At 33.1% G+C, this 12,340-nt stretch overlaps 1 protein-coding gene across 1 annotated transcript; it reads left to right on the plus strand.

The window, feature by feature from the left end:
* Positions 1–7,055: 7,055 nt before the first annotated feature.
* Positions 7,056–8,947, plus strand: NFD1 (Ribosomal protein L21). The gene is made up of 5 exons (XM_078990420.1): positions 7,056–7,611; positions 8,071–8,151; positions 8,415–8,516; positions 8,615–8,689; positions 8,774–8,947. The coding sequence occupies exons 1-5, from the start codon at positions 7,150–7,152 to the stop codon at positions 8,882–8,884; spliced, it is 831 nt and encodes a 276-aa protein (XP_078846546.1). The 5' UTR covers positions 7,056–7,149; the 3' UTR covers positions 8,885–8,947.
* The last annotated feature ends 3,393 nt before the right edge of the window (positions 8,948–12,340 follow it).

A 12,340-nucleotide genomic window follows, 5' to 3' on the forward strand; every position in this document is an offset into this window, starting at 1 on the left:
GGCATCGGACTGCGCAGAGTCGGCAGAAAAGTTACGCCGACAAGTGTCGATCAGACCTAGAGTTCCGGGTCGGGGATATGGTTCTCCTGAAGGTGTCGCCTTGGAAAGGAGTCATTCGATTCAAGAAGCGGGGCAAGTTGGGCCCAAGATTTATTGGACCGTTCAGGGTTGTAGCCCAGGTGGGCAAGGTGGCATATAGGTTGGATCTACCAGCCAAGCTCAACCAGATCCACATCACCTTCCATGTCTCCCAGTTGCGGAAGTGTCTCATGGATGATTCAGCGGTGGTTCCATTAAAGGATATACAGGTTGATGACAGCCTGAATTACATTGAGCGCCCAGTCGCAATCCTCGACTGGAAGTCGAAGGATCTAAGGAACAAGAGGGTGGAGCTAGTGAAAGTGCAATGGCAGCACCATAAGGGTTCGGAATGGACTTGGGAGCCGGTGGAAGAAATGATGGAGCATTACCCCGAGCTGTTTCAGGATCGAGCGGCAGACTTCGAGGACGAAGTCTAAAATAAGTGGGGGAGATTCGTAGCCCCTGGTTCCTAGTACGTAAAATTTATCTAAGTATTTGACATTTTTAGCCTTGGACTCGGCGAGTTGTAGGTCCGACTCGCCGAGTAGGGACGCGGTCCGGGGGCACGTTTAAGTTGGCGACTCGGCGAGTCCATATTCTGGACTCGGCGAGTCACCGCTGTTTGATGAAACCCTAAATTTCAAGGGTTTGCACCCTATTTAAACCCTCATTTCCGCCCCAAGCTCGCCCCCATTCACCCTCAGAGCCCCCAACATCATTTTTGCCCTTTTCCTTGTGAGATCGAAGTGTTTTGGGTGTGTTCTTGAAGTTTTTGAGGAGAAAGAAGAGTAGATCAAGAAGATGAGAAGGAGGCCAAGCATTTTTGTGACATCTCAACGTTTTCCTTGAGGTATAGCTCTTTTCCCCTCTGTTTTCAAGCTTGTAGTCCCTAATAGCTTCATGAAAGTCCTTCTTGAGCCATTCTCCAAGCTTGTTGTGCTTTGTGAGTTGTAATAAGTTGTTAGCCTTTAGATCTAGGCATGATTTAGTCCCTGGAGCTTGGATCTACTGCCTTTATAGAGTCATATTGCATGAAAGTCCTAGATCTACCCCTTTTGGTGCACTTTGAGCCCTAAAACCTTCATTGGTGATTATCTACACGTAAAGTTGGAAACTTTACATGTAAAACAGGCCCTAGGAACCCAGCTCTATGAATGGCATGGACTGGATTCAAGCAAAATCGTGTGTATAGTTTTTGCATGAGGCAGACTCGGCGAGTCGTTCATCTGAATCGGCGAGTCGGGTCGCGAGTCCCATGGTTGTTCCCTTTTGTGTTTGCGAGTTGGAGTAGTGAGTCATAGGGTATGACTCAGTGGGTTGGAAGCCAGACTCACCCATGAAGTCACTCGGTGAGTCAGTGCCATGACTCGGCGAGTTCATGGAAATCTTCTTGTCTCAAGAACAACTCGACTAACTGTTCATACAACTCGACGAGTCACAACTTAGAGTGTTCTTCGGATGAAGGCGAACTCGGCGAGTTGTTCATACAACTCGGTGAGTAGGATGAAGGACTATTGGACTTGGGTATAGAGAAAGGGACTCGGCGAGTTGGCAAGCCAACTCGGTGAGTCTGGTCAACTGGCAGTTGACTGTGACTTGACTCATGACTTGATAAGGGTAAATGGACAATTTACCCTGAGAGCGGTTAGCAGTATTTGACTAAGTGTTTGGTGGGAATTACAGCCGGAGGATTTCCGGAGCAGCAGCAGCAGACAGACTATTCCCACACAGATCAGCAGCTACTACGAGGTGAGTTACCTTCCAGTAGTGGTGGGTCTACGGCCACAATGCCAGCCCACCAGTAGGAGTTGTATGATGTATGATTGTCTCTGTGATATTCATCTAAGGTTGCTACTACCTGTGATATGTTTATATTCTAGTATGATATGCTGCTATGTGCTAGTGACAGTAGGGGGAGATAGTCCCCAGATTACCAGTCGATAGGGCCGAAGGGGCGGTCATGCCCAACCATGCTAGATAGATTATGAGATATGTGTGTTATGTGGTAGTAGTAGGGGGTGAAATAGTCCCCAGTATCCGGTCGAGAGGACCGAAGGGGAGACCGGCACCCATATATGCTAGTCAGTAACCGGTCGAGAGGACCGAAGGGGAGGCAAGCTCCCAGTATGCTAGACAGTATCTGGTCGAGATGACCAAAGGGGTAGGTCGGGCACCCAGATATGCCTGACGATATATGCATGGTATGTGATTGTATGGTATGTGGTACGTTGGGGGAACTCACTAAGCTTCGTGCTTACAGTTTTCAGTTTTTGTTTCAGGTACCTCTTCTTCGAAGGGGAAGGAGCTGGCGCGGTAGCGGTACATCGCACACCTGCTTGTATTCCGCATTATGATATCTTCCTGGGAAATTGTAATCTGACACTTTTATGATTATGACAATGTTTTCCGACGTGCAACATCTTTTGTGAAATGAAATGATGGTTGAATGATTTATTCCTAAATGTTTTGCTAAGTACACATTTTAAAAACGAAATTTTTGGGTCGTATTTTTGGGGTGTTACACAAACACTACCAACATGCTATGAGCATTGGCCTAAGAAACGAAATTAGTTTTAGTAGTTAGGTGATATTTAGAAATGTTTAACAAAATAAATGTAGTTGATTTGGTGAATGAATAATAGAGAATTATATATGAGTATTGTACTATCTTATTCAATTATTTATTCTTGTGTTTCATTTTGCATGTTTTACTTCCTGAATAATTTGAATTATTCAAACCTCCACAGTCGCTCATACTTTTGGAAGTAAGTAGTGAATTAATAATGTCATGAATTGATTGTAGATTGTCGATTGAGGTTAAGAAATTGCAATTGGAATTGCTACAATATTCATGAGTACTTTGAAAATATAAATTTTAAGTATTGGATAAACCCACACTTAGAGATTACTTCATGGATCCTGTCACGAGTAATTCTAAGATGATAATATCTTCTATTCTTCAAATGTAGATACATAAGTTGCAATTTACAAATTGGTTGTATATTGGTGTTGCGTAAACACATCAGTAACTTGATGTTATAAAACATATCATCATATGAAATTTGGTGATTAAAAGTTACAATTATATAGTCGAAGTTTATTCGTTCCTTTTTCCCTAACAGGAAAAGCGATATCATTGGGCCCCTCGACGATTTGATGTTGACATTATAAGTGTTGGGCCCAACCAGGACTAACTGATGTGTTCGATTTAAAATCCAATAAATTCTTTAAAATTTGGGAAATCGAATTTTTTTTTTGGAAAATGAGATTGATTATGATCCATGTCTCGTGTCCATATGATATCTTGAAGAATGAAGGAATAGTTGATCACTTATCTTAGGTCCAATAGTTGCTTTGAATTAGAGTTTGGCAGTAGCTTTGGAAAGCACTCTTTGTTGTTTATTTCAAGGTCTATAAAATTAATTGTAGTTACAGACTTATCCAAGTGGGAGACTGTTGGAATAAGGTGTCGAAGCCAATATTGTTATATTCTTGAAATAGAAGCAGAGTCCTTTTTGGGTTGCCCTAATAATCGATAACTGAATAGAATGACGTGTGGAGAGAGAAGCCGATTTATTAATGTATTAGATGATTAATAAGATGTAACAAATGATATATTAATATATTATATGATTAATATATTAATTATAAATAATAATAATTAATTAAGAATTAATCACAAATTAATTGGGATTAATTTCAAGTTAATTATAATTAATTGGAAGTGCAGGGACTAAGTTGTAATTATTCAATAGTTGAACAAAGTATGGTTTCTATAACCCTCTAAGCATGATTGGTTTTGGGCTAGGGGTTTAAGGTTTCTAGATTAATCCTATTGAATAATTAAGGAGTTGCATAATTACATAATTGAATATATTATTATTATATTGAAATCATGGTTATCCAAGGCTTCCTTATCAACTATAAATAGGATCCTAGGGTCTCTAGTTTTCATCCGCTCCTTCTCAACTCTCAAGAGCTGGAATTTTTCTCTAATCCCCCCTCTCCTCAACTCTTTTAGTTATTAGGGTTTTCGGTACAAGCCATTATAGGCATCCAAGCTTTTTGTGCTTTCTTTCCAAGGAACTACAAGAGGAATCCAGTTGGTTATTTTCTATAATAATAAAGAGGTATGTAACCCTAATCTTTATGTGAATTTCAATTTTCATATTCTCTCTAGGGTTTCTTGATATTCATTTTTTATTGCTATCAATAAAGAAAACATAAATCTAAATTAGGTTGCATGTGAACTTAAGAGTTAAGTGTTTTTCTGCTCATATGTAATTTTTTATAACCTAGTAAACCTATCAATTGTATAGTCTAAAGTAGGCTCCACGAAAGTGGAATGAAAAATTAAGTGATTCTTTGATAAGTTTTGGTTTTAAACAAAGTCTTAATGATTATTCCATGTTTGTGAAAAGTATTAAAAATTTTGTTGTTATTATGTTAGTTTATGTCGGTGATATTGTGGTAACAAGGAATTATGAACTTGAAATTAGTAAAGTAAAGGAGTTTCTTAAGTCTAAATTTCTTATAAAAGATTTAGGGAAATTGAAATATTTTTTGGGTATTGAAGTTATAGAAGTTCAAAATGGGGTTTGTTTATCTCAAAGAAAATACTATTTAGATCTACTTCATGAGTTTGGGATGTTGGGTTGTAAACGGATCAAAACACCACTGGAATCAAATCTTGTTGTTAATGATCATAATGATGTTTTACTTGAAAATATAACTGATTTTCATAAACCTATTGGTAAGGTCGTTTATCTAAGAGTTACTAAACTAGATATTGCCTATTCTATTCAAGTGTTGATTCAATATATGCACAAGCCAAATAAATCTCATTTGCAAGTTGCTTAGAGGTTATTATAATACCTCAAACATAACCATGGTATGGGAGTTTCTTATTTGAAGTCTAAATTTGATTCTATTCTTTTTAGAGGATACTTAAATGCAAATTAGGGTAAATAATTGTTTTCTACAAAATTTGTTAGTGGTTATGTTGTTTATTTTGGTAGTTCTCATGTGTCTTTGAGAAGTAAAAAACAGTCCACCATATCACGTTTATCTATAGAGTCTGAATATAAGGCTCTTGGATCTCTATTATGTGATTTAATTTGGGGTTTGAAGGTTTTATGTGATTTGGTTTTGAAAAATGTTGTTCATGTAAATGTTTTTTGTGACAACGAGTTTGCGATTAAAATAGCCTTAAATCCAGTTTTTCATAATAAAAACAAGCATTTTGAAATTAATGTTCATTTCATAAGGAAATTTTTTCAAAAGGTGTTATAATTTTTTTTTTTAAGATTAGCGCTTCTAATCAAATGGTTAATATTCTCACTAAGTCTCTTGTTTCTTCTCAACATAATGTTTTGTGTGAGAAGTTGTGTTTGCTTGATCATTTTTCTTTAAAATAAATTTGTTTTCAAAATGGTTAGTTTGAGAGGGGTTGTTAAAATTAATAAATGTTTTATGCATTTCAAACTAACATTTTGCGAAGTTGGGATCTTTCTTGTGTTTGTATTTGTTTCTTTTGTGTGCCGGTTGGGTATTATAAAAGTTCAAGGACCAATGTGTGCTTTATTCAAAGTTGTACAGGTTTGTACACGGGTCTTCGGATTTGCCTTGACCCGGTGTATTTAAGTGGTTGGTACTGAGCTTTTGCCTCATTCGAAGAGTTATTTTTCTGATCATTTTCTCCCTGGTCTTCTTCACTTAATTATGTTCATCAGTTTAGGGTCTCTCTTGTGTTTCTCTGATTTTTTTCTTGATCATTGTTAGATTAGGTTGAGTGATATGTTATGAGTGTAGAGTAGGAGATTTGTAGTGAGGTTTCCGGTGTAAGTACATATAAACCTTCTGACTCTTAACCCTCAAATGATATACAAGTTTTTGATGTTGGGAAAATCTTGTTTCTATAATTTTACACATTTCCCCTTTATCTTAATCTTCTTCATCTTTCAACTTTTCACATATTCGAGACACAACTAGAAAGTATATTCTCAATCTACTTCAACTTCATTCCTCAACCTATATCTTAACAATGTTTCAATGTTTTCCTTTCCAACTTGATAGAAAAAAGAATATGTTAATCATTATTATTGATCTAATTAGTATTTATATAAAAATGGAAAGAAAGATGATTAATTAAAAATAATCCTAGGAGAACCTGACTCGAATGACATTCATAGATGCTCTCATTTTGTTATTCATCGTTACATCAAAATTTTAAATCTAGTAGAAGACATGGAAAAGTAAAAATGGTTAAGAAACTACTCAAACTTAGAACAACCCATATAATTTAATCCAAAAATCAACAAATTACAGTTGAAAGAATGGGTTTTATATTGCAAGAACATATCTCTTAAGCACACTACACTAACCTAATGTTGTTTATGCAATCAAACATTGTTGATTTTTGATTTCATTTCATATATATTTTTTTTTTCTGGATTTTCACCTTCGATAAGAACACATCACCGAGTTATTAATATAGAACACATCACCAAGTGTTTTTGGAAATTAATTAAAGAAAACTCAAAGCATTTTTTTGAGTGTAGTTATTCTTTGTTTTGTAATTTTTAATTTCCGGTCATAAAACTAGAAGTTAACAAGCACCTAAACCAGACGACATGATTACTTGGTTACGATGGACTTATGGACGTTAATAATGATTTGTTTTAGTATTAGTTTTATTTTTGAGTTTTGGTTAAATTTGATTTACTTTTAGGTTTAAGAATGATGGAGATTGATCATTTATTTAGGTTTTAGTAGTAAGTAAGATGCCGATAAATCTTTAACATGATCAATGAACTTGAAACAAAGTTTGGCTTCATGGACTATTTATGCATTAAATAAAACATATGGACTAAATTCTTAACATTTAACATCACAGGGACTAAACTTGTAAACTACCCAGAAAATAGTCTCTTTGCCGGGGCTTCGGCCTCTTTCCCCAAAAAAAAAATAGTCCTTTTAAAAATAGTCTCATACCATAACCCCTTACAGGCTATAATCTAAACCCTAACACTCGCTCCGAAACCAGAGAGGAAGAAGCTTCAATCAACAATGGCTAATCGACGACGTTTTCAAACCCTAACCCAACAGCTTTACAAATCAACACTTCATCGGGATCCTCCGTCACTCCTTCAGCACCTCAGAACACTGACGCAGATCCCAAATTTGCCTAAAAACTCCTTCCACCCTAAATCCCACTACACTCTTTCGACCCCTAATTTCTATTCCTCATCAACAAATTTCACGACATATCGCCATTTCTCGTCTGATAGACACGATAACAGTGATAACAACGATGAAAGTGAAGAAGATGATAGTGATTATGACGATGACGATGACGATGTTGACGATGATGAAATGACGGAGGATTCAGCAAATCATGCTGTAAAGAGAGAGTATTCGCCGGAGGAGAAAGAAGCCGAGGCGGCTGCCATTGGGTATAAGGTGATTGGGCAGCTCCAGCGGTCAGACCGGGTTTTTAAGTCGTATGAACCTGTTTTTGCTGTTATTCAGGTAATATTTAGCTCTCAAATTTTAAGATTTGATGATACAATGTGGTTTAATAGTGTGTTAGTCTTGAAATATTAGTTCTAGATGTCAATTTTGGCTAGAAATATACAGTATTATGCTTAGCAAATAGCAATGAAGAAGCTATTTCAGAACAAAAAAGTTTAAATCTGCTCTTGCTATTGATCCCTTACAATTCAAATTGTGACTCTGCAAATGTAACCAATGACATTCTTATTTTAGCATTACAGAACTAGTTTTATTAATGATCTTGTTCATCTAATATAGATAATAATAATAAGAGCTTCATTAGCCTATTCCCTGACTTAAAGATTAAGTTAAGTCTTAACTTTTCCACACACTTGCACTTAAAGTCAATGGACCTATCTACATTGTTGATGATTGTATTGGTGTCAATTGAAAATATTCCTTTTTAAATGTAATGAGTTGTTTGTATTGCTGTAGATTGGATCACATCAGTTCAAAGTGAGCAATGGGGATTGCATATATACAGAGAAATTGAAGTTCTGTGAAGTGCATGATAAGGTTAGCTAACCTTAATTCTTAATATTTGTTCATTTATCTTTTATAGTTCTATATATTAAAGTATTAAAAAAATGCTTAATTGGGTATTTGTTCAAATGATTTTCAATATACAAGCCCTTTTGCAAAGGTTTCCCATATGTTTTTCTTCTTTAGGGATTATGTCTATAATATTTATTTTGAACATCTATAATAGTTGTCTTTTTTGTTACAATAATTATACGAAGTCAAATTGTTTAAATGTAATCCAATTTTTTTTGTTGCAGTTAATTTTAAATAAGGTTCTGATGCTGGGTTCCAAGACTCAAACAATGATTGGTCGACCTGTTTTACCTGAGGCCACTGTTCATGCTGTTGTGGAAGAGCATGTAAGAATCATAATAAATCCATTTTTTTAAATAATAATAATAGTTTTTATATTTTCATTTAGAAAAATCAAATTTCATTTTTTTACGTGTCATGACAGGCTTTGGATGCAAAAGTAATCATATTTAAGAAAAAGAGAAGAAAGAATTATCGCCGAACAAAAGGTCATAGACAGGTAAACCCAAATCATTTCACAATTTTCTGCTTCTAAATATGTTTTTCGTTTTTTATTTTTTAATAAAAATGATAATGTTTTTAGGAATTGACAAAGCTAAGGATAACTGATATACAAGGAATCGAAAAGCCAGAAATACCAACTCCTGAAAAGGCTGCTACAAAGAAAGTAGAAAAGGCGGCGGTTGCTGCATAGGATGAAGTTTGTTGATGTTTTTTTTTTGTCATTAGATTGTTTTAATTAGAATTCTCTTTTTTATATTTTTTCCAATGATCCTTAAAATTCACAAACCAATGTGGGGACCACACTCACTAAGGATGAACAAAACATTCTTATAAGGGTGTGGATAAGTCTCTTTCCAAGACACGCTTTAAATCCGTGAGGGCAACAGATCCCATAATCAGTGTTTACCAGTATCAGGATGGGTGACCTGCTTGAAAGTTTGGGTATCTGGTTGCCTAAATCGGACAATATTTTAGTGTGTGTGTGTGTGTTTGGGATGTTACAAAACAAATATATAAGCATCTAATAACTTGTTTTATTAGGAGATATTGCTATTTTTGTATTAAATAAGCAAATACACAGAACTTCATTCTAGAATTAATTTTTCTAAATAGGTTGGTGGAGTCATCTCAATTTGTTATTCATTGATTTTGTTCAAATAAACGCGCATTTTATTTTTAAAAATAATGATTTTCACATTGTTTGAAAAAGATTATTATATCCATGTAAAATGTCATTTTGCACTATCCTTTTTTTTCACCTTTTTTCAAAACCCTTAATGATTAAAATCTCACAGGATTTTTGGTTCAAGTTCGATATATCAAAAGAGTTGACCTTGGAATCTATCATGGAGGATCTCAAAACTACTCTATACAAACTGCCAATGGGCTAAAGTAGAGGCTATTCAACTATCGTTTTGAAGAAAGAAAAGAAAGAACATGAAGTCAAAATGGTCATGTTACGTCAACTTGATCGGTCAAATTATTATTTTTTAAATACAAACTTGTAATTTAGTCAAATAATATACGAGCTTTATTTTTTTATTATTGTGTTATAACTATTTTAGTTTCATTTTAATTAATATATCAAAATTAATATAGTAAGATAACATATAGATAAAGGTGTGTGGGTTCCTTGGCAAAACACATGTTATGTTATGTTTGTTGGATAATATTCTAGCAAGTAGAAATGTGGATAGAATGATAGAAACAATGACATGGCGTTTAGTTAGTTGGTTTTTTTCAAGTCAATATCAAACATCTCCTCACAACTTTGACAGGTGGTTGCATCCACTTCCCTTTGTTGGTTGACCCAAATTTTCAACTTGATCAAGATAAAAACTAGGGAACCTTTTGTTCAACTTTCACTTTTGCTTTGGTCACATAATTCGTATTCACATCAATCGTCTAAATACAACGTAAGTGTAGCTTTAGGGTAAGTAGTGTATATTTGCATAAAAAAATCAGTTAGAACATAATGTTTTAGATTTTAAAAATTCAGAAGTAGTGTATATTTGTCTCAACCACAAATGAAAATTGTACGACTCCTGAAACATATATAGTTGAAGGAGAGAATATAGAAATAGAACTAAACACGATGATGTAGACTTGTAGAGTGCATCATTCAAGTAAGCTAGTTATTTTCTAGTTTATTAAAAAATAATTGACTTTAAAATAGAATAATTGAGTTCTTCAATATTCTAATATGGAGGGTACAACTTCATAGTATTCGTACGAGAGAAATACTTTCTTCTAGAGGGATTTTGGTAGTTACGGTTATGTGTCCTGTCTGTTCGTATTCAGTGGAAATCACCGATCATCTTTTCGCAGGTTGCGCTGCTTTAATGGATATTTGGAGACATATTGCTATTTGGTAGGGTCTTCAACTTCCTGATCAGATTTCTGTTCTTTCTCTTCTCTCTTGGTTTGATGCGGTCATGTTGAGGGCAGGACCACATAAGATTTTTTGATGCAATTGTTATGACTACCTTTTGGTGCATTTGGAATTTCAGAAATGCTACCATATTTGGAATGGTTCACCCTAAAAAAGTTTTGTTTTTTGATGATGTAGTTGATAATGCTTTCTTTTGAATTTTAAATAGATGTAATAAGGCTAAGTTAGGATGGTCTATTTGTGTTCATTATTTTTCATATAATTGTTTGTTCCAGCTCCTTACTAGCTTAATAAAATTCAACCGTTCAAAAAAAAAAAAAAAAGACTTGGAAATGGTTTTTGTCTATTTCTATTTTGTATAATAAATTTGCATACATAACTTTTTTGTTAGAATAAAGTGTTTTTATAAAAATCATCTAAAATACATAATGAAAAAATTGCCCTTGTTCTCATATCTTTATGCAATATCCGTTTCTTGAAATTCGATAGTCAACAATTAATAGTATACATTCAAAATAAAATAATAATCCAATAAGATAATATTTATATTAAAAAAATAATAAATTAAAAGTAATATTTCAATAAATTAATAATTAAAAATAACAAATTACAAAAACTAATAATCCAATAATGTATTATTTAATATGATGTAAATATTATATATTAAAAATAATACTTGTTGATATATAATAATCTAATAAAAAAGAATTGCTCCAACAAAAAGAAATTATAAAAAGAGTCAACTAATAGAAATTAATAATCCAATAAAATAATGTTTCGTAATATGTAATAATCCCATAATACAATATTTATTATGATATAAATATTATATATTAAAAACTATATATACTGATATATAATAACTCAATAAAAAAGAATTACTTTGAAAGAAAATTTTTAAAAAATAATTAACTAAAATAAATTAATAATCCAATAAAACTACATTTAATATAGGAAGAAAATAATAAATTAAAAGTAATAATACAATAAAAAATAATTAAAAATTACAAAAATTAACTAAAAAAATTAATAATCCAATAATATAATATTTATTATGATATAAATATTGTATATTAAAAACTATATGTATTGATATATAATATTTAATAAAAAAAGAATTACTCCAACAAATTTTTTTAAATCAACTAAAATAAATTAATAATGCAATAAAAAAAATATTTATTAATATATAATATTATGTATTAAAAAATATCTATTAATATATAATACTTCATTAAAATAAAAAGAATATATGCAAAAATGGTCCTTATAGTATAGTAAAAGACAAAACTGTGAAAATGATCATTAGGGGTAAAATTGTTATTTTAAGGATCTTAACGGATGAGGGACCAAAACCACAACAAAACTTGTTGAAAATGACCAAATCTGAAACTTTTCAAACGTTTTGACCGTAATCACATAAAATGAGAAACCACAGGGATCATTTTGGCAGTTTTATCATTAGAATAAAACATAATAAAATTGTTAGAATATAGAACATAACTTTTATGTTTCTCAATCATGGAATAACAATTTTACTCAAAGTTAAAATACTTCATAAAACTAGAGACCAAACCGACAGCTGACATACTAAATTAACCAAGAGGATTAAGCACTATCAACCTTAAAAGACGCACTATGTGTCTGTAAGTGGAGCTAGCGAATTCTAAATCGACCAATCAGGGTTTGAGGTAAATTTGAGCATCATTGTCAAGAGTTTTTTTTTTTTTTTTTTTTTTTTTCCTAACAGCTAAG

Source organism: Lactuca saligna, chromosome 4 (genome assembly GCF_052625555.1).
Source record: "Lactuca saligna cultivar CGN05327 chromosome 4, ASM5262555v1, whole genome shotgun sequence".
In the NCBI taxonomy this organism is placed as follows: domain Eukaryota; kingdom Viridiplantae; phylum Streptophyta; class Magnoliopsida; order Asterales; family Asteraceae; genus Lactuca; species Lactuca saligna.